At 43.1% G+C, this 22,746-nt stretch overlaps 1 protein-coding gene across 5 annotated transcripts; it reads left to right on the plus strand.

The window, feature by feature from the left end:
* The first annotated feature begins 228 nt into the window (after window positions 1-228).
* dido1 (death inducer-obliterator 1) lies at window positions 229-21,670 on the plus strand. 5 transcript variants are annotated; one of them, XM_062396322.1, is made up of 17 exons: window positions 229-360; window positions 1,774-1,867; window positions 3,435-3,553; window positions 3,805-4,852; window positions 6,538-6,937; window positions 8,007-8,399; window positions 9,902-10,121; window positions 12,768-13,335; window positions 13,447-13,606; window positions 13,736-13,852; window positions 14,005-14,163; window positions 14,444-14,591; window positions 14,688-15,180; window positions 15,402-15,549; window positions 15,693-15,782; window positions 15,882-16,077; window positions 17,297-21,670. In XM_062396322.1, the coding sequence occupies exons 3-17, from the start codon at window positions 3,472-3,474 to the stop codon at window positions 21,100-21,102; spliced, it is 8,028 nt and encodes a 2,675-aa protein (XP_062252306.1). In that variant the 5' UTR covers window positions 229-360; window positions 1,774-1,867; window positions 3,435-3,471; the 3' UTR covers window positions 21,103-21,670. The 5 variants fall into 5 exon arrangements, with proteins under 5 accessions (XP_062252306.1, XP_062252322.1, XP_062252332.1 ...); XM_062396338.1 differs by having other exon boundaries at window positions 14,005-14,118; XM_062396331.1 differs by having other exon boundaries at window positions 248-356.
* The last annotated feature ends 1,076 nt before the right edge of the window (window positions 21,671-22,746 follow it).

Below are 22,746 nucleotides of genomic sequence, written 5' to 3' on the forward strand. Positions count from 1 at the left end.
CAAAAGATATTTAAAATTCATTTAGCTGAGTGGTGTTTAAAAAAAATATTTCAGTTTCCATCTTTTATATGAATTGTCTTTAGGGTATTTAAACTCTAACTGCCGCTTAATATTAAAATCAAAAGATCAAAGTGTTTCAAAATTATCAAATTGACCTGGTAAGTCGGAGACAAACCTAGCGTTGTTTTCTTTAGCCGCTCAGTTGTCCTCCTCGCCAGTGGGGGCGCTCTAGACTTGCTTTGAGCATTTTCCGTAAACGGTCAGCCATCTGCCGCAGTCAGTCAGCTCCAGCGGGAATGGAAAATGGAGGATTGACCGAAGAAAGACTGAGGGCATTTCATCGGTATTTCTATATTGTTGGTGGGTAGAATATATCTATGACATATCAACTTTAGTATCGCAATGTTTTTGCCCCGGGGTTATTCGTCCTTTCTGTATTCTTTGTCCTGTTGAGCTTGTCCCACTTCAGCTAACCAACGCAAGGTTGAACGCGATGCGTCTGACGTTAGCTTCTACGGTTAAGTTGTTTAGTCTGGCTACGTTGTTCCACACGATGTAACACATGAGCTAGTAATAAATGTCTTTGTATTGAGTGTCTGTTGTGGCGGCGCTTTGAGTAATTGCATTGTTATCTAAGCGGCTAATAGCTACATGTATTGCGTGCTGTTAGCTTATCCATGCTCGTGGTGGCTTTTAGCGTCAGCCAGTCTTGTTAGCTACAAGTGCACATTTTGCAACCCTCGCTTCCTCGTGACAAATCCAGACGGTTAACGGCGAAACAGAACAGTTCAAACACGGAGCCGTTTGTTGAGAGTTATACAAAGAGCAGACGAATGTATACGCTCGATATTAAATCGATGTTTTCGTATGATTTACGTTTGCCACTAGCTGGACTAGCTGCTAAGACGTGTGATAGCGTATTAGCTCTGCGGCCATCGTTGAGTATGCGGTCTTAGTTTTACAGATAAAATATAGACTTGAAACCATTATGGCTTGTTTCGTACACACGAACAGCGCACTTGTTATCGCACACGCGTGGCATCGACGCGTAGCCGTGATCAGGAATTGGGAGTTATATATCCTCCTGCGCACAACGGCTGGGTGCAGCAGCAAACTTCACACCACCACACGGAAAGGCCACTGTTAAGTCGTTTCACAGCTGAATCGGCACACAAATATTGATATAATCGCTGTGTCACAATATGCGATTATATGAAAATAAATAAATGATTCGTATCGGGCCACTCCCACCTTCCCTGGCAACAGTTTAGCTCCATTCACGTGGCACGGTGTCGTGACCAGTGGCACACCATTGGTGGAATCGGATTTAATCTCATCCAGTCTTTGGATGGACCCCCCCCCCCCCCCCCCCCCCCGTGTTGACGGTGCATTGTGCGAGACATGTCAATTTATCAAGACGATTATAAAGGCAGATATACTTATGGCCATTATTCCATACACAAGCATATATTTCTTAAATGAATTGCTATGTTTAAGTATTCCATCTACACAGCATGCTCTTCTGAACTTTGAATAATACTGCAAAGTCGTCAGTGTTAAATTAGATATGTTGTTTTAGTTATGTTAAGTTCAAACTTAAATTGAGTGCCTTGAGAACTGGTAAATATTCCTGTAAGTAAACATTTTTTTAATGCTAGAAAAATACTATTTTTATTTGGGATTTTATTGTGTTAACTGACTCTCTGCTGTTGTGGAATCTCAGCCTTTCAATGGAGAGTGGTGCACCCTAACTTGTTTCTCTTTCTTTGACAGATCCTTTAACGTTTACCAAGACAAATGATTACTGCTGTAAAGACTTTGTTTGGTTTGAAGAAGCTGTCTGCTGACTATCACAGCTGAACTGCAGGTACAGACATGGACTATTTTCACAATGTGCTCTTAAATTAACGAATTGGAACTGGAGAATCTTAAGTGAAATACAGTTATTAATTTTCATTTCCAGTAGGACTTTGCTTAAAAACACTTTGCCTGACTATCAACCAATTTTGTACCTATAAATGTATCCAACACAATTTTTTTAATGTTTTTATATGATGTGACTGTTCACAGTTGTTGCGGCAGTCTCTCCTTGTCAGTAAGAAACATGAAATGGTAATCATTCGCCATCATGCTTTTGCTTAGACGCTGCTATGAGATCAAAAACGGTCTGCGCAATCTACCACACGCATACAAATGATTCCTGGCAGAAGTGTAAACAACAGGCAAGAAATAAAATATGACACATTCTAATGGGCTGTGTAATGCTTAAGGACCAAGTGCACAGCTTTATACAATTTTCCATCAAATATTTAATAAATATTTGAAAAATTTCCATAGAAATAAAGAATGTATTTTCAAGTCCATGTGATTTTAATAGGCTGACAAATGCAATGTATGGTTGTGCTTATTGTTCTCTCATTAATCTTGATACACACAAACATGTACAGTGTATAGTGTATCTGTCAGGGAACTCAAGCCACAGTTTAATGCATATGGAACGTGCTGGTGATCACATTTGTCCTGCTATAAAAGAAGTGCATAGACTCACAGCTGACTTCTCTGACTCGCTACAGTTAAACGTTGGTTGTGTGAAAAAACGCCACAATATCAGAACTGATCATCAGAAAAAGATCGATACCTTGCCTTAGTGAGTTAAATCTTTCTTCAGAACAGCACTTGCATTCATCGGCCTTTCCCGCTTGCCATCTTCCACTCACGTTGACACACAAAAAAACAGTGTCATCGGACATATGTAAACTCGGGGTAAAAATAGAATTGGTAGACAGTCAATGTATGTTCGGTTGGCCATGCACAATGCTAATGATAGACCCAGAGGAGCAGTAAATTACTGTAAAACATAACTTCTTTAAAGTCCAAACATGTATGAAAAGACCCCAAAAGATGACTGTAGGTGAATTTAGTTGGACTTGGTGGCGCTGGGTCCAGGCTGTGTAGCTGTCCGCTTGCCCTGTGTCCATAGCCAGGTGTGATATATTCAATAAAATAATGTTGAAATGCATTTCACTTTTTGTCAGCATAGACTACTTACTGTATGAGGTCTATGTTACCAGCAAACCCAAAGCTGAAAGACTAACACTATCTTTTTTTTGATTATTTAATTCAAGTCATAACAACGTTATCGCAATATTCCCGTATATCGTACGGCCCTATACATTTTTCGGTTAGTTTTCCTCTTGGTATTGGGTTTCCTCTTCCTTATGTTGTATGGCTTCTACCCTGCACAAATATAACTTGTTTGTTACACTATACTGGAGCCAGAATATAGCAGAAAAAAACATTTCTGCGTTTAAGACAAGTCCTGTACTGGCTAACTAATTTAAATCTTGTTACCCTGTCACCCTCAGTATTTGTCATATAATGAACTGACAAAAGTTATTCATAGCTGGTCTTTTGTGCTCTTTTCTTAACTGTAGACATTGAGTTTGAAAGTAGTGATTGACTCCATCATCTATGGAGGAGAATGTGAGCCCTGAGCTCTCTCTAGCTCCAGTGCCAGAGCAGAGCCAGGACCTCATGGATAGCTGCTCTCAAGGTACCTTGTTTTAGCAATACTTGGCACAATGGTGGTGTGAGGCTCTAGGATCTTTGAATGATTTAAATTTTGGGTGAAAATGTTGTGTATGAAGGGGTCCAATCCAAGTCTATGAGTAATTTTCAAATGGGTCTTGATTTATATTTGTATGTGATCACAAAACAATCAATCATTTTCTTGGCAGTGTTGCTATGTTGCACTCTTGTGATATCATGCAATGATTGTTTTCTTTTCTGATTTCCTGTCTGCAGGTATTGGAGAGGAGGATCGTGAACAGGCTGAAACTGAAGATGTGTCCAATGAGACTCTAGAGGAGCCAGATAAATCTTCCAGGGCCAGCAGTGAGATAAAGAAGACTTGGGGTTTCCGTCAGTCCACTGTTGCAAAGAGAGAAATGCCAGTGGAAGCAGCAACAAATAACTCTGACAGCCGCTGTGCTGTAAGGCGTAGCGGTAGGCAGTCGAAGAGGACGGACAAACTCGAGGAATTCCTCTTGACAGCGAAAAGAGGTTCGAGAAAGAGTACCCCTCCCAGTCTGGAAAGTGGAGATCCCCCTTCCCAAACCCCAACCGATGTGGAAACTGCCTCAGAGGCCAGCTTCGATGGTAATGCTGACAGCAAGGCTACAGATGATAAGGTAGAGTCCCCAGAGAGGAGGACGCGAAGTAGCACAAGGAAGCAAACTCTGAGGCAAACCCGAAGTGGCAGAGTGACCAGAGGAAGTGGTGGAGCCACAGCCAACGATGAGGGCAGCTCTGACAACGAGGAGGACAGCAGAGATGCTATCCAGAAAGACCAGGTACAGGATAGCACGGAGGAGGAAAAAAATGATTCCAGTCCCGCACATGTAGGGAGTACCGATACTGCAGAGCCTCCCCCAGAGCAGGACTCTGAAAAGAAAGAGTTGCCTGAGGAGATAGACAAACTAGAAGAGACAAATGACGAAGCAGAAACGGATGAAGAATCTGATGAGGATAGTGAAGAAGACGAAGCTACATCAATGGTGGTAAAACGTGGACCAATAAGAACTTATGTCAACAAAAAGAAGGCAACCAACACTACCCCTGTTAAAGCTCCTACCAACAAGTGCACCACTCCCATCAAGATCGAAACTATCCCTAAAGCACCCCCAGCTGCTGGAAACACTCGCAATCCCCAGACGCAAGAGGACAATGATGATGAGGAGGACGATGAGAATGAATCTTCGACATCTTCGTCTTCATCATCCATAGATTCTGACGAGGGAGGATATGATCCCAATGCACTTTACTGCATCTGTCGCCAGAAACACAACAAAAGGTATTTTTTATCAATTGTTGCTTTATTAGTAATTTCTTACATATGATTGCTTTGAAGATGTATAAGATAATTTGCACCGTAGGACGTCACTTTTAGTTAAGTTTAACTTGCTTTTTGACATTGAGCCAGTTTTGTTTTGTTTTTATTTTTAAGGGGTGATATGTAAGTTATTTTCATTGCTACATTGCCAATGGTTGCATTAACAGCTGTTGACTCACAATTTCATCAGATATGTTGCACGTTCAGCATTAGCAAACACCAGCATTAATTATATTCTTGCTTCATTTTCGGTCGCTTACTTACTTTTAATGAAATTGGCATGCTAACCGTCTTGCACCGGTAAGGCCAGCTCATCTAGTCTCTTTACGCTTCAGAGTTACTTTTGCATCCAGTCTGCCTTGAAAAAGTAGCAGCAAATTAAAATCTAGTCTTCGCTAAGGTTCTTGGCAAAACAAGAATCTATCTTTAAGGCCCAAATCTATTTCCTTGTGAAACTTTGTGAAATGCAGGAGCAACTACCAGCTGCTACATTTGTTTTAGGTGTGACAAACATGAGAAACAACTATGGTAACTCCTAGTGTAGGCTGATGTAGAATATGATGTAGCCATAAAGTGGTGAAAATGTAGCTGCTAAGGGGGCAACCTACATGTAAACATGGAGTGAAAACATGGAACTAAATAAGTTGGAATTGAATTTAAGAATGAGCATTAACTTTGTTACTCACGAAGCAGAAGAAAGTGACTGACAGGATAATCACAACTTTAAACCAAAGAAGAAATGTATGATGTGGAGACGCATCATGATTAGAGATCTTCCTGCTGGAGGTTCCAGTGTCTATTTAATTTTTCTTATTACATTTTCATTTTCCTATTACCTGACATAATTTAATAGTGTTTCTAAAGCGGCACCAGGGATGTTTACCTTAGGAGAGGCCCTACTAACTCAATGCATCACTGGAAACAAATCCCACATGCTTGTAGATTAATATATTCCTCAGTGAAGTCTAGGGAGAATAAGAGCACATACAAGTCAATGTCAATCCTCCCCCTGCTGCTGCTGCTGTTATTCACAGGAGCGAATCCAAATGAGGCTTTTCGATTAAACATGGTCAATCATAGTTATAAATTACAGGGACTTAGAAATAAAGGCTGTTCGCCAACACAGGTCTGCCTCAAACAAATTCAGTTGAGGCAAATGAAGGTCCTGGTCAGTAATTGAAGACATGCTGTAAGAAAGTAGCTGGCCTCCGGTGAGTAGTTGCTAATTGACTGAAAGCTGGTGATCTGGGAAAGCACAACAATAGGATCAGTTATTTCAGCACTGGAGAGTATTTCTTCATTTAAAAATGAGCACAGAACAACACTAAAGGGTATTCTTGGTGGAATAAAAGGTATTTGCTCTTCTCCTGATTGGTTTCAGCAACCATGGTAGATAGATGGTTTGTCATATCACCTGCCTAGTAGTTTTTGTGAGCGCTTGCACTTCCTTCTTGACTCAGTTTGCAACTAATCTCTCACAGATAGATGCACAAATAATCAGATGTAACAAACCATATAGTTCTGTGTAACTAAAATCTGTTGCATCATGTTTCCCTTCAGTTTGAAATAATGCAAGAAGCCTTTTAGTTTTGTGTTGAGCATCATGGTTTGAAGAAGTAGCACTACAAATGTCCTGTCCTCACTAGGTTTATGATCTGCTGTGACCGCTGTGAGGAATGGTTCCATGGAGACTGTGTGGGAATCACTGAGGCTCGCGGGCGCCTGATGGAGAGAAATGGGGAGGACTACATCTGTCCCAACTGTACTGCTAAGAAAAACCAGGTGGTAAGGCCTGCGACAACAGGCCTCTCGACAAATGCAGAGGCAGGGAGGCTGAAAGCTGACGCTGCTTCTGCTGGGATCTTGTATGCAACTGGCGACAGAGCTTACACAAGTACAGCCGACAATGGTCAGGCTGTGGGAACACTTCTGTCCTCCATATCAACTGGACCTGAAGAAAGGACAACAGAGGATATGGGCATCAAAGGCAGGATAGAGAAAGCTACTAATCCAACTGGGAAAAAGAAGATAAAGATCTTTCAGCCGGTAGGTCCTTGATACTGATATCAACTGCTTATTACTGTCCTTATGAGGACAGCCATTGAATTGTTACACAAGTTTACATTGACACGAGTATCCTGATATTAACCAGATAAAGCCAATAGTCTTATAAAGGCTCTGCCATGTAAGTGACATTTCTTATTACTTTAACCCAAATTACACCACACAGAACTTATTCAGCCTATGGGGGTAGCTGTGGTGCACACGAACGAAGCAGAGTCTCAGAACAAAGAGTGAAAAACTTTAGAGCTATGCAATGCAGTAACGGAACAAAACACCAACTCAGAGCTCTTATGTTAATGAGAAATGTAAAATGTTTTGTTTCATTATGAAACTGGCAGGACATGTTAAAGTATGGCTGGCCACCGTTCCAGATAATTAATGGGAAACACTGTTGGAGTAAGCAATATGAATGGAGGGATCTATTAGCAATTAGTGTAAGCACAATGTCTTGTGTATTCAGAATAAGGTCAGTAGTCGGAAAAATGACTGAGTCAATGTGAGAGTTGCCAATGGCTGAGTTGATGTATGCATTGTTCAATGTGCATGTAAAATGTTTTTTCCGATAATCAAAATTTAAACATTACAATTATGCCATTGTGAACTTAAACAGTTCCTACTAGAACAAATAGTTTAATTCACCACAGTCACTGCCAAAGGGCTGAAGTGGGATGTGTATTTATTTGTCTTCCCGTCTGTGAAAAAGAACATTGCACCATTATTTGAACTGTTGCTGTATTTTGAATCTAAATGGCTGGAGCTATTCTATTTTATAATGGAGATTAGGACCCTTTAAATCTAAGTACAATGGCATCTGCTTGTTGACATGATTATATAAATATCCGTGGCCAAACAAATGGTTGAAGGCATAGTTTGAGCACAGAGCATCTAACCACCTCAAACGGAAATTCAATTCACTAAGAATGGTATACATATTTTCAAAGAATACTAGATCAATAAAATGTTTAGTAAATCTATAAGGGTACTGTAACACCATGCAAAATGACTGTATTCGTCATTGGCTGTATATCTCTTTTGCACTACACTGAAACAGGCACTACAGCAGACAGCCGGGCCAAAAGCAGACCAGAAGGCGACACCCATGGTGCAGAAGAAGGCAGCGTCCACAGCACAGCAGAAAGCAGCCCCTGTCGCGGAGCCTAAAGTGGCATCCAATGTAGAGGTGAAAACATCAACAGTAGCAGAGGTGTCAGAGGAGAAGACCGGTCATAAGGCAGTGGAGGCGTCAGAGGAGAAGACAGAACAGAAGGCCGAGGAGTCTTCCGCTCCAAAATGTATCGGGCCTGGCTGTGAGAATAGCGCCCAGCCAGATTCAGTGTACTGTGGGAACGACTGTATCCTGAAACACGCTGCGGCAGCCATGAAGTCCATCACCGATGATAAGGAGCCCAACCAAAAGGCACAGAAAACCAACTCAACCCCTAAGGTAACTTTGACCATCTAAAGTGATGGCCTTTGACTTCCTGCAGGAATGTTCACGCCTTTCACAGAATTAGCTGTGTAGAGTAACCAATGCAACCTCTGTAAGGTATAATGTCAGTATCAACAAAAGAAGTGAAATTCTTCGATCTCGTGTGCAACTGCCAGTCTTTCCATGACATACACATGGAGATACCATATTTTTGTTTTCATGTCTGAACAGTTGAATTTCCTGAAGTAGATATCTTGCCTGAATGTTCAGTCTATTAGTGTAACGAGTTAAATCCAACATGGGAGAGTTGTGTATGTATGTCCTGTCTGGATAACTTGAATCATACGATAATTTGCAGAAAGTTTGTATATATTTTTACTACATTTTACACATCAAATTCTTTTTAAATCCTGTCCTAATGATGGTCAGGGCAGTGTCAATTTGTCTTGCACTGACTACTTGTTAAACGTTTAAGCACAAATATTCAACACATGGTAATTGGCAGGTGTTGCCCTCTGCTGAGAGAATATTCAGATGTTGAAGTGCCTGTTTGAAGAAACAAATTCATTGTGCAGAAATACCAAATGTGTAGAGGAAATTCAGAAATTTAACTCATGCTCCATTATTAACCAGCGTCTGGGGGAATTCGTTTCAGCAGTCTGAATTTAAGTCAACGAATTGTGAGAGTGGATAAGGTTCCCATTTACAATTGAAATACTGCATTATGCCTGTTTTATTCAATAGAAGTGTAAAAATGAAATTACTTTAACTTCCTTGCCTTCCCAGCAGATAAGTTACAAACTGTTGAACCTAATTTTGTCTATGCTCCCTCTAAGAACCTTAAGTCCTAGTCTTGGGTTGAATAGTCAATTCCTCCTTTTAATTTCTCTGGTTTTATTTGTTGCAAACCATGCTTCTTCAATGTCTCTTTACAGCATTAAAAAAATTCCCTTTTTCTTATTACTCTGAAAGCTCTGGTTGGCTGTGAGCTTGAGCTCTCAAAGGATCACAGGAAACAATAATGCATTGAGATAGTTTATCTATACATTAATCAATTGTGGGTTCACAGAAACAGTCTTCATATTGTTTAAACTCTTGAAGCATTGCTACTTGTAGAAAGCCAGACATTGACGAACTTGCTCTCTCATACAGTGTCTGAAATTAAGTTTTATTTTATTTATTAAGAATCATTTGGTCCAGTGTATGTTTATTTCCGCATTTGCAGAAGTTTAGATTGTGAGATGCTGCTGGAGTATGTAGAAATGCCATCAAGTTACTCTCTGTAAGTTATACTATGTACACAGTGTACAGTGGTTGAAAAAGACCAGACAGAAACAAGGCATGTGTCTGTGATTAAACCAGGTGTAGATTGCCCTGGTATTAAACAGTTTGTCACATTAGGAATCTGCTCTTTAAAACCCACAAACATTTCTTTATTATGACGTTCGTGTTAATCAAACCATTTTCTCTGTGTTGTTACTAAAAGACCTAAATGTATGTTTCTTCCATCCACACAGAGGAGCAGCTCTGGTGGGAAGATGACACAGAAGACGACCCGGGACGATTCTGATTCTGATGAAGACTACAGTCCTGATCCAGATGAGGATGACGAAGATGAGCATGCAGAGGAACACCCGCCCCCGCCAGCCACTGCATCCTGGTCCAGCGACCATAATTACATTGCCGTAACACCAGAAAAGACTACACCCATATCACCAACAGTGTTAAACAAAAAGTGTATGTATCTCTTTGAAGGTCTAAAGCTGTTGTCGAAACCACATTGTTGTTTTTCCATGATAAGTGTGGTTGCTGTCCTGCTAACACAATTTAGATATGATCAGTACATTTGGGGATGAACATGAACTCATCTGTACACGAGAGCATCGACTGCTTTACAAGGTGTTATGAGTTTAATCTATGTAAAGTTTGTTAATGAAATGTTGGCAGCTGTGGAAAAGGTAAGTTGGGTGTTCTGTAAGTATTAAATAATCCAAAGGACTTTTATTTTGAAAGGGGCACTCTGTAGATGGCACACTGTCAGTAGAGAACCACCCGGCCTGTGAAAGCAGTTATACAGTGTGTTCTGTGGCTCTGCAGGAGCTTTGTGCAGTCTGGGAAACTATCTCAGCTGAGGCTCTGAGACTTTAAATTCTACACAGACAGTCTGTCTTACAAACTAGAGGCAGTGTTAAGATGCAGGCTTTGAGAATTGTAGAATCCAGCATTTTTGGCTCTTGACCGGGAGGACTAAAGGACAGTATACCTCGATATCTGCTGCACTGATTTCAACTGCACTTTCTTTATGAGTGAGAGGCTCAACTTCCGAAGTCTAACGCTAAATCCTCAGAGTACCCCTTTTGAAAAGCTTTCAGGTAAATTGCAGGTTTGTTAATGAAAACCTGTGCAGAAACGTGGCAGACGAATGGCACTAATCTGAAACTGAGTGCGGTCAGCTGACTGATGCGTGGTGATGTTTGGATGTGATGAATGGGATGGTGCTTGCGTGTGTGGACTGAGTTCAATTGACCTGCTCCATTTGCCTGTATGAGTCTACTTCCTGGGTTCATCACCTCAGCTGTTGGTCCCAAAAACAGGTCCCTCCCTCCCGCCGACAGGTAGGTGTTATAGTATTCCCCCCATGTTGAAGTGGACCAACGCAGCTAACGTAGCCTCATATTGAGCTGATGAAATCGGCTGTTGAGCTGAGTTTGTGGGTAACAAACTTTTTCTACTTTTTTGATTCATATTGAATATGGTGCATCCTTTCTCTTAGGAAACTGGCTTAAAAATAAAAGGTGATTTAACAGATTTTTGGATGCCTCGATTGATTATGTGAGCAGTGTTGGCTTGCTGTAGGATTTCCTGACCAGTTCTGCGCAAACAAGCATATATTACTCATCAAACTACACACTGGAGATGTGGCCCTCAGGAGTCCCTCGATGGTGATCAACCGCACAAGAACCTCTGCTAGACCGCTGCAGTGACAGAGGAGACCAGCCAGGGACAATGCAGTGAAGCCCAGGAAGGCCCCAGAAGATGATGGGAGAACAAGGCCAAGCACAGTTTCAGAAGAGATCCAACTTAAAAGATGTCCACACACATTTTGCATCAGATGAGATTTGATCAGAGTTGACGGGATCGTTTGTTGCAATGAAATGTGGACATTTGCAGTTTGTCTCACCTCCATAAGTGGTCATTAAGGGCAGCATTAGTGCATTGATTGCATGGCCAATGCATGCTTATATAGTATAAATGCATCCTGTCAGGTCAGGAGACCAGAATGATCACTGACTCTTGCTGAGGTAGTGGTGGCCTATTCATTTTCTGACTCATGCCCATATTTTTGCTGATAATTTAATTCTGTATATATATTTATATATATGATCCTAAGACATTTATTATGGTTGATTTGTGTCTCAGAACTGTTTCTGTGAACAGGATTAATGTGGTTCATGTATTTGATGACTGGTGTGTTCAAATGGGGTTTATGCTGTTGCAGCTTCAATACACAGACATGACAGATGTAGCAACTGGCAAGAGCAGGTTACAGTCTGTAGAGGGATTTGATGTCTTGGTGCAAAGTGCTTGATATATTACACTGATCATTTGATGTTGATGGTTGGATGAATTCATGAAATTTTATAATGCATTCAAATGACAATAATTAGCCAGACTTGGATTTAGTGGTTTTGGGGTTCAGAGTTTGTCCCTTTATGAGCTGCTGATATTTGTTGCTTAAGCTTGTGATAGGAATACATTTAGATTTATTGGTTTTATGTGGGTAATTCATCTTCAACTTATTATTCCCTGTTTGCATTTAAACTTTTATCCAATTTTCATGATTGTAGATCATGTTTGCAGTCTAAAGTGACAGGAAGGCTGAATTGATATTTGTAAAGTGGTCAATGCTGGTCTCGCAATCAAGTGAGAAGCTGGTCCTTCATCAGTAACTCACTGAGTTAAGGATCCCTGGACATTGAGGATCAAGTTTTTTTATGAGGCAGAAGTGCACCTCATCATGTTCGTTGCCCTCAAATGATTTTTTGTGTAAAAAAATATTTTTTCTCACAAATGTTCCTTCATAAACGGCACAACGCTGCTGTCACTGCTACATATAAAAAGGGACTGTTCATGGAGACAGTGTCAAATACTAATTTTGAACCTTGATTGCCAAGTAGGCAAAAAAAATGTATCTTCTATAGGAGGTTTTGGCAATTGATTTTCAGGTTTTATTTCAAGTGTAAAAGTCATATATTGTTATTTTTCAATAACAATCTAACATATGAAGTGATTTTCTGTACTTTAAGTGGTACTGTACTGGCTCATTGAATCAGTAAAATATTCCATAATTTTAATCTGTTGGGTCTTGTTCTTGACTTTCAGCCCCTCCTGAAGAAGAGCTGCTGAGTGAGAAGGCCCAGAAAGAGCAGGAACCAGCCGACACTCCTGACAAAGCTGCCCCAGCGTCTGCAACACCAGTCAAAGCAAACAACAAAAAGTCCCCGACCACTAAAGCTGCCAAGGTTTCCCCAAAGGGCAAGAAGCAGACTCCTAAAGCTTCCAGCTCAAAGACCTCCAAGAAACCGGTGACATCCCCAAGTAAAACTACAGCAAAGTCCAAGAAACCAGTGCCGCCACCCACCCACGCCCCATCAGCCCATCCTCCAGGTCCGATCCACGTCACGGGCGCACTGAGAGTCGTTAAGTCCAACTTCACCATTCCTAAGAAGCAGCCGCAACAAAAGGACAATACATCCCGTAGTCATTCCTCTTCATCTTCAAGAGTCACATCGCCTAAAGTTTCTTCAACTTCCTCCAGCCACTCCTCATCTTCCTCCAGACACTCGCACCCTCCTTCGTCAGCAGCTCCTGTGTCCTCCATGCCTCCTCCATCCAACAACCAGATGAGACAGAACATCCGCCGCTCTCTCACAGACATCCTGTATAAGAGGTGAGTGTCCAATTCTCTTTCAGCTAACCTTGGCTGTCTCTAAAACTTGTGAGTAAATCCTTGGTTTAATTCCTTAAAGCACATCTTTTTTGTCGTGTTCTTTATTGCCAGGGTGAGTGACAGTGATGATCTGAAGATGACTGAGAGTGAGGTGGCAAGGCTGGCAGTTGCGATAGAGAAAGAAATGTTCAACCTCTGCCTGAGCACTGACAGCAAGTACAAGAACAAATACAGGTCCCTCATGTTCAACCTGAAAGATCCTAAAAACAAAGTGAGTCAACACAGTCATGTGTTCAGTATATATTCCCTGGAAAGTATATATTGAATGACTGTGGAGCAGCTCTCTATGGCTTTTATGGTTTTCCTCATGTTAAATAACTGTGTGGTGTGTTTTTCACAGGGTCTGTTCTACAGGGTGGTGGGTGGCGAGGTCAGTCCCTTCAGATTGGTGAGACTAAGCGCTGAGGAATTGCTTTCCAAAGAAATCTCTGAGTGGAGGAAACATGACGCTCCTGGGGTAAATGCTATCTCCTTACCTAAAGAACAAGCACAATTGAGCACCATACTGGAGTTGTGAGGCGAAAAACACTCCATGGTTGGCTTGAAGGACTGAAAATCTATGGTTTTATTTGCCTGTTTAATGACGTATTATGTGTTTTTCTTCTGCAGGCCCAGTCTCCCAGTACGCGAGTCCATTTAGGCAAGTCCAGACTAGGCAGCAGGCACGACTCTAGCTCTCATAGCCTGGATTTAGAGGACGCCCCACCAACATCGGATGCAGATGTATGTATCTCTGCTGCCACTTCCTCTCGCATGGCTTCTGCTGCAGTAAGTGGTGGCGGGCTTTTCTTTTCTACCTTTATTACCTATCACTTTTGCATGGGTGTCAAACTGCACAAACTTTAAAATCTGGCCAAGCTACGACAGTTACCAAGATGCGAGTTTGGTCATGTTTTTCCGACTGTCTTTCTTTTCTTGTTGCCGCAAAACCTACTTTCATCGACCTTGCGCAAAATACTCTCGTGCACATCTTAGTAATGGAATATTATGAATTTGAACTGGTAGAAAATTTAATATTTGATGATGATCATCTTTTCTGTGACCTCAGGACCTAGATGAGTCGCTTCCAGCTCCGTCCTCTGCTAGTGAGGGCGCCAGTGGTAACAACGTGCTCGACATTTTCAGTAACATGCTCAAAGACACAACTTCAGAGCACAGGACGCATCTGTTTGACCTCAACTGTAAAATATGCACAGGTAAATTCAAGTTTGACATGAGGGTAAAATTCAGCGAATCATTTGTTACGCAGCAGATTATGCTTTATTGGTGTTTCTTTAAATTTTGCCCTCTAGGTCAGAAGATGGAAGATGAGCCAGCATCTAAAAAAGCCAAACTGTCTAGACCTTCAAGACAAGAGCTGCAGTCATCCAGGTCAGGCGATGCCTCTTCTTTAGGCCAACCACAGGACTCCACAGCCTTCCAGCACCAAGACCCCTTAGTGTACCACCCAGGCGCGCCATCGTACCAGTCCAACATGGAGGTCCCTGAATCACAGCCGCAGCTTTACCAGGAGGACCTCAGCATGCTGTTACCTCCAGCCCAGGCCCCAACACCTGTTGTACCCACTATATCCTCTGTCAGCATCACCCGCAGGGACCCACGCATGGCCAGGCACATCTCTGGTGTGACTGTCACCTACACTGCTCCAGAAAAGCCCATCACCAACTTACCAGAACCACTTCCTGCTCTTGTTATTGCTCCAGTGGAGGTTGTGCCCAAGGCACCACTGCCGATGCCTCCAGCTTCGCCATCCTCAGTGGCTGTCTCAAAACCATCGAAAACGAGGTGTTTATTTGTTTTACAGCAATATATTATGTGTACTGTGTGATTACATTAAGAATATATATGTTTGATTCTAATTGTACAGTTCTGTTACGTGTACAATATAGTATAATGAGACAAGGGTCACTGTTCTCATCTGAAGCTCTTTATTTGTTCAACGTTGAGAAGCCTTGATATGTGCCCTCTGACTTTTTCCTGAAAGAAAAATGGGTTTGGTTTTACAGTTCACATGAGCCTCCTCCTGAAGGTGAGACAGCACTTTTCCTCCATGGTCAAGAAAAGATTTGGAAAGGATTCATCAACATGCAGACAGTGGCCAAGTTTGTAACCAAGGCCTACCTGGTCTCAGGATCCTTTGAACACCTGAAGGAGGTTAGTTTTTCTTTGGTATAAGTTTAAATGTAAGACTGTGCTCATCATATAGAATATTGGTTCATTGTCAATGAATGCAGACTTCTTTGGTGCGCACACACACAAGAAAAAGCATCATCATTAGTTTTGTTGATGTTCTGCAGGACTTGCCAGACACCATTCATATTGGCGGCCGAATATCTCCTCACACGGTGTGGGACTACGTCGGGAAGCTTAAAACTTCTCTCTCCAAGGTTTGTGCTAGCTTGTGCAGAGATGTTCACCATTTTCATTTTTAAGGCCTTTTATCACAATGTACTGATCTTTGCTCTTTTTAACACCTGTGCCCACAGGAGCTGTGTCTGATCCGCTTCCACCCGGCTACAGAGGAAGAGGAGGCAGCATATGTGTCTCTTTTCTCTTACTTTAGCAGCAGGAAACGATTCGGTGTGGTGGCCAACAACAACCGCCGCATTAAAGACCTCTATCTCATCCCACTGGGCTCAAAGGACCCTTTGCCCTCTAAACTATTGCCGTTTGATGGGCCAGGTAAGCAGTTCCAGGAATACGCAAACATTTCTCTGTATGTAAATGTATTTGTTTCAATACTGTCATGTTCGTTTATTACTCTTTGTACATGCGGTGAGTATATTTGTCTGTACACTTTTGCATTTGACTCTGGTTGAAATGAGAGCTTGTTTGATTCCTGGGTTTGTACTGTAGGGGGCACTCACACTTCTTGTTGAGCCTCCCCTGGTAAACACTTCTGTGCTGTGTATCTGAGTTTGTATCACACATCTCTAATAAAAGAAGTTTGCATCGCAGGTTGGTGCTATTTGAGTCCGGTCTCAGCCTGTTGTTTCTTACGATTTGGCTCAGTCTAAACCAAACTGAATACCTGTGTAATCAATAAATCGATTTGAGGTAACTTGTCAGTCACTGTACACTATGCCGCTGTTGATGTGGTAGCATGCTGCACTGCTGGAATGAAACATGTTTTTAGACATGCCATCCTAAGCCAAGAATCAGCACTTTATCTGTTTTTAAAGCCAGATAGCACAACTGTCCCATGACATTTGCAGCTGTGGTAAGTACAAGGTTGTCTAACTCAGAGGGGCCCAAACATCAGTAGATGTACTCCTGCATAGAGAAAGGAATATTGGATTGTGACCTTTTTCTTTTCCTAGGAACACACTGCTAATGATCAAATTCGATTTCAAATGGAAATAATTTATTCTCGTGACTCTGGATATGCCGAAACAGTAATATAATAATTTAATTGCAGCCTTGTTTAGCCATCTCCACGTGCAGTCGCAGGAGGATTTAGTGATTTTATTTGTTAATTTCTTGGTTTTATTATAAACATTTACATATCACGTCAATAACAAAGGCAGGCCTGATACTTGTTTCTTTGCAGCTGGTGCTTTCATTAATGTCCACAGCTATTTTTTCAGTTTAAAATAAATTACCGGAATTTGACAACGGGTCCTGTGGCCATTGGATAATTAGTTAACTGTAGCCAAGCTTCCCATCAATGTCATTTGTTGTGTACGTCCCAATGTTAAACTCGACATAACTTTGGTTTTACACATTATAAAACCTTGTGTGCTACATGTTCTTGCTCTTTTTACTGTGAAAAATCTACAAGCTCTCATTTCACCAGGTTGTCTGTTGCTCACGTGAAAGATTCCCAGACCTCATCATGTATTCAAAGTAGTTGTTGTAAAAAAAAGCATTTTTAAGATATTTTTTTTCGTCCACCTTGCAGGGCTGGAACCTGCTCGACCCAACCTCCTCTTGGGGCTGCTGATCTGCCAGAAGGACAGGAAGCGTGCTGGTGCTCCACTGGAGGCTGAGGAGAAACGGTCAAAGACTCAAACCAAAGATGACGACACCGGCCTTCTGAAGTCTTCTCCCTCAGTCAGAGTAGAGAGAAGCACACGACAAAGTCAGGAGATCTCCTTCAGCACAACTCCTCCAGGAACACCTCCATCCAGCGCCTCTGAAGCTTCCAGCAGTGCTGTGACAGCCGCCACAGTCCTTTCACTCTTGTCCTCTGTCAAAGCTCCCCCCACATCCTCTACCTCTGGCAAGGAGTCTCCATCCTCATCCAGCACTACTGCTTCCTCTGCAGCCGCTGCTACGCCTCTTGAGACTATCCTCAGTCTTTTTAAGAAGCAAAAGCATGACTCAGATGCTTCTAACTCTCCGATTGATAAAGGCGAGGAACACTCCCTACCACCATCTACACTGCTAGACCCCTTTGTGAAGCAGTTTGCCCAGATTTCTAAAGAAAAACCAGTGGAGGAGGATGAAGATGACCGACCATATGACCCAGAGGAAGAGTATGACCCCAGTAGGGGTTACAGTGTTCCCCAGAGGCCTGTTGAGATGGTAAGAAAACCTGAAGTCCCAAAGCAGCCTGTAGTGATTGCGAGTGAAGTTGATGATGTGGCATATGACCCAGAGGATGACTCAATATTTGATGAGCTGAAAACGTTAGCACCAAGTCAAACTAAGACTGCGGCTGAAAGTATCACTGATCCACAGAAGATCTTGGAGAGCCTGAAAATAATTGGGAACAAGATATTACAGAAAGAGGGAGATCAGCAAATATCATCCACAGGTACACCTGGTGCCTCGGACACACTCTTAACTCCAATTAACACATCCCTTTTGGCCAATAGTCAACTTCTGCAGCTTGGCAAAAAGGTGGAGGCACTAGTAAAGTCTTCATCGGTTCCTCCCTTGATCAACCAAAGGAGAGATCCTCGCCAGATCAGGGATCCTCGTCAGGCTCTGGCCGGCAGGAAACCAACAGATGAATCTGAGGAGTCAGAGGAGACATCTGCTGTGTTGGCAGATTCTACACCTCCTTCAGAGCCACAGCTGCCCGATGTTCCTGATGTCCCAGACACATCACAAGTTGAAGAGACAATATTGCTTCAAGAGAAAGTGAAAGCTGAGACCCTTCCCTTCATGGACTCAGACATGTCAGAGGTGTCAATTCCTTTATTAGGAGAGGAGGTGGAACCTGATATGGATGTCAACTATATGGATGAAAAAGTGAAAGTTGAGGAACCTGAGCCAGTTAAGTCAGAAACAGAGATGGACAAGTACAGTATTTGGCCAAATGCTGCCAGTATTTTAAAAACTGGCAATGACTCAGAGTATGAGGAGAATAGCCAGGATACACCAGCTACAAGCTATTATGATGACGCAGAAAATACCTCCTCTATACCATCAACAATCCCAGTGCTCACTCAGAGCATACCAATGGTTGAGACTCAGACCCATCACATATCGCATCACATGTCGGCACCTGGCTTTGACAGCAAGTACAGACCTCCAGCTGACATCCCTCCCATATCCACCTTCCACCCTCCCCATCAGATGCAAGGACAAAACTTGATAATGAGGCCTCCACCGATGTCTTTGCCGCCACCCATGCAAGGTCTTCCTCCAATGTCGGGGCCTCCTCCTATGCAGGGACCCCTGCCACCCATCCATGTTCCTCCTCCTGTACGTGCTCCTCCCCCCATGCAGGGTGACAGTCAGCAATTCGGCCCCCCTCTGGCTGCATACACCCCCTATCAGAACCAGTGGCCCCGCACCCAGCCGCAGCAGCAGCCTCTTCCTGGACCACCTCCTCAGAATATCCTGCCACCTCGAGGACCGCCACCACCATTCCCTCCAGTGGCCCAAAGAGGCCCTCCTCCTCCTCAAATGTTTGATCCCTCCATCCCCCCTCAACACATTGGACAACAAGGTCCCCCTCCAGGACTCCGCCCACCTCCTACTTTTGATGGACAAAACAACTTAGCTCCGCCAAGATTCACAAGTCCGCCACCACCTTTCAATTTCCCTGGAAACAGAGGTCCCCCTCCACATTTCACAAGTCCACCCCCTGGTCACTTTGATAACAGGCTTCCCCCTCCGTCCCACTTCCCAGGGCCTAGGGGGGCCCCTCCATCTCAGTACAGTGACCTGAGGGCCCAATCCCAAACAATAGACCAACCTCGAGGCCCTGCTGAACAGTATAACACAGACCCTCCTAACTCTTTCAATTTAAATGTGGAGCAAAATCTAAATACTCAACATATTTACAAAGACCATCAGGGCCCCCTGCCTGGCCCAGCGTACCGGGGACCGCCTCCTAACCAGTATGAGGATAGAAGAGGTCCACCTCTCGGTGGGGAAGTGAGCAGACAACACTTCAGCCAGCATAACCAGTATGTGAGTTCCGGGCCACACTCACCTAACCGAGGTTCTTTTGACGACCACAGAGGCCCTCTGCCTCAGGAGAACAGACCCCATCCATCTCAGCCATTTGGAGGATCAGAGCGCTACCGCCTCGATAGGCACTCAGATGAGGCTAGACCTATTCGGCATGGGGGGGCGCTGCTGCCAACTCCTCCAGAGGCTCCCATAGTTCCTCCAAGTCGCATTGGAGCCCACAGTCCAGACCTGCACCGGGACAACCACTGGCGTCGCCACTCTCCTGAAATTAGGAGGAGGAGCAGCACCACCCAAGAGGACCCGGAACCTCGCAGTGGAGATCGCTTTAGTCGCTTTGAAGGAGGGCACAGGGAACCTGTTCCTGGTCCCTTGCAACCCCCCGAAGAGAGACTGAGAGAGCTGTCCGAAGATCACAGGAGGGAAAGAGAGCGGGAAGTCCCGCATGCTGGCAGACCATCCTGGGACAGGGGGCAGGGGAAGCGGTGGAGCAGAGAGCGAGAGTGGGACAGAAGCAGAGAGAGAGAACGAGATCCGGAGCGAGGCCAAGAGAGAGAACGAGATCAGGAGCGAGGCCGAGAGAGAGAACGAAATCAGGAGCGAAGCCGAGAGAGAGAACAAGATCTGGAGCGAAGCCGAGACAGAGAACGAGATCAGGAGCGAAGCCGAGAGACAGAACGAAATCAGGAGCTAAGCCGAGAGAGAGAACGAAATCAGGAGCAAAGCCGTGAGAGAGAACGAGATCAGGAGCGAAACCGAGAGAGCGAACGCAGCAGAGGGCGTGAGGGCGACAGGCACAAGGAGATTGAGGGAGAACGACAAAGGGATCAAGACACCGACAAGAGGAAAGACCGGGATAAGGACCGGGAGAGGGACAGGCCCAGGGAGAGAGACTCTGACAGAAGGGACTCTGACCGAGACAGAGTCAGGATCCGCGACAGAGACCGTGAGCGAGACCGTGAGAAAAGACGGGAGAGATCTAGAAGCAGGGAACGAGAAAAGGAGCGAGAAAAGGAGCTAGAAAAGGAGCGAGAAAAGGAGCGAGAAAAAGAGCGAGAAAAGGAGCAAGAACGGGAGCGAGATCGAGGGCGTAATCGAGACCGGGAGCGAGACCGTGACCGCGACCGTGGGAAAGACCACGGGAAAGACCACGGGAAAGACCGCGGGAAAGACCGAGACCGCAACAGGGAAAGAGAGAGGGACAGAGACAAAGACAAAGACAGGGATCGCCGGGATAAGAGCAAAAGTCGGGAAAAGAGAGAGGAGAAAAAGGATAGCAAACACAATGTAACTAAGGATCGTGAAAAAACTGCAGAAAATGACAAAAAAGCATCCTAGTCAGTTTCATGGACACTACATTACAGTGAGACTGTTAAATCTTTCAACAGTTGAAATCATCATTGCAAATGCAGTCATTAAATTTCCACACTTGTGTTTCTGCACTAAAAATGTTTGTATTATCTTTGTCACCTAAAGTTTGAGTTTGAGAAAATAAAAAACAAATCACATTTTAGAAAAAAAAAACTGAAGGCCATCTTAGCTGCTTGTGTAGAACATGTATCAAGTAGGTCATTGAGTCCTATACCATGCACCTTCCTCCTGTCAATCTTTTTCTTTTTTTTTACAATGCAACCGATTAACACACCATTTGTAACATGTAAATATGAATATATTTGTGTAAATACTGATGTTTTTAATCATACTTTTCTAAGTAGAGAAAATAAAAGCCATATATCTGAGATGGACCGTGTGAAAAGAAAGGCAACAATGTTGATAAACGGTGTTTAAATGTCGAGCAGCATTGAACTCAAAGGCTTCTATCTACAGTATATACCCCTTCAATGGTCGTTAATGAAAATGTCATGAGTTTGTTTCAGCTCAACTAATAAAAACAGTTTGACATTAATCTTGTGATATGTATTTTGTGTGTAAGATTATGGATTAATGTTTGGTCATTAATTGCTCTCAACTCATACCTTCGGCCTGGTGATAACCTTGAACCTGATGTTTCCTCCTGAGTGAACGTTGTGGTTTTAAACCCTATTTTATAAGTAGAAAATGACTAACATGACAAACAGTGTTTACTCGCTGTGTTTACAAAGTATAATAATAATAAACCTTATTTATACAGCACTTTTTAAAGACAGTTAACAAAGTAAATTAAAACTTTAACACGTAAACGCAGTAGAAATAAAAATAAGTGAACTAGTAAAATAACAGGTGAAAAGAAAACGAAAGTGGGGTTTAAGAAGTTATTAAACAGAAGTCACTAACTGCTGTTCCAAAGCCAAAGGGGGGGGGGGGGGGGTTATGACAAAGGCACGGTCACCTTTTTGTTTTCAACCTTGGCACATAAGGGGTCAGTAATTCTGTGATGTAGCTTGCGGCCAGACCCTGGTGTGCTTTAAAACTGATGAGTAAAGTCTCACAATCGATTCTAAAGCAGACAGGGAGCCAATGAAGAGAAGCAAGGATCGGGGTGATGTGATGTTGCCTTTTAGGACCAGTGAGAAGCCGAGTTGCTGCGTTCTGAACTAGTTGGAGCCGGGAAAGTGACTTTCGGCTGAGGCCAGAGAGAAGGGAGTTGCAGTAGTCCAGTCTAGAGTTGACTGGTGCATGAATTAATTTTTGCAAGTCAGGGTGTGATTTTGGAGGTGGTTCTGATTTGTAGGAAGCCTCCTTTTCATTTGTGGCTCGAAAATGAGTGATAGGTCAAAGAGATCTCCTAGGTTTCTGGCAATGGGCTTTATAATGACTGACCAGGTACCAAGGCTTGTTGCAAAATAGTTGCAAATAGTTTTGTTCGATCAAATTGTTAATATAATATATAATATTAGTATAAGTGTTTCACTCTCTGGAATTAAAAGTCATAATTGAATTTCAATTTTTATATCCACATGGTCCATGTCCAGGTGGTATCTTGACACAAACCAAATTTATGTGTGTCATGTCATTTTCAAAATCTTAAATGTAACCCTAGAA

Source organism: Platichthys flesus, chromosome 2 (assembly GCF_949316205.1).
Source record: "Platichthys flesus chromosome 2, fPlaFle2.1, whole genome shotgun sequence".
NCBI lineage: Eukaryota > Metazoa > Chordata > Actinopteri > Pleuronectiformes > Pleuronectidae > Platichthys > Platichthys flesus.

Excerpts from the sequence above, each read along its gene's own strand:
- dido1 (XM_062396322.1), top strand. The coding sequence starts at position 3,472 with ATGGAGGAGAATGTGAGCCCTGAGCTCTCTCTAGCTCCAGTGCCAGAG. Across the intron at positions 3,554-3,804 it reads CATGGATAGCTGCTCTCAAG|GTATTGGAGAGGAGGATCGT; the intron begins GTACCTTGTTTT and ends TCCTGTCTGCAG. Across the intron at positions 13,853-14,004 it reads GGAAACATGACGCTCCTGGG|GCCCAGTCTCCCAGTACGCG; the intron begins GTAAATGCTATC and ends TTTCTTCTGCAG.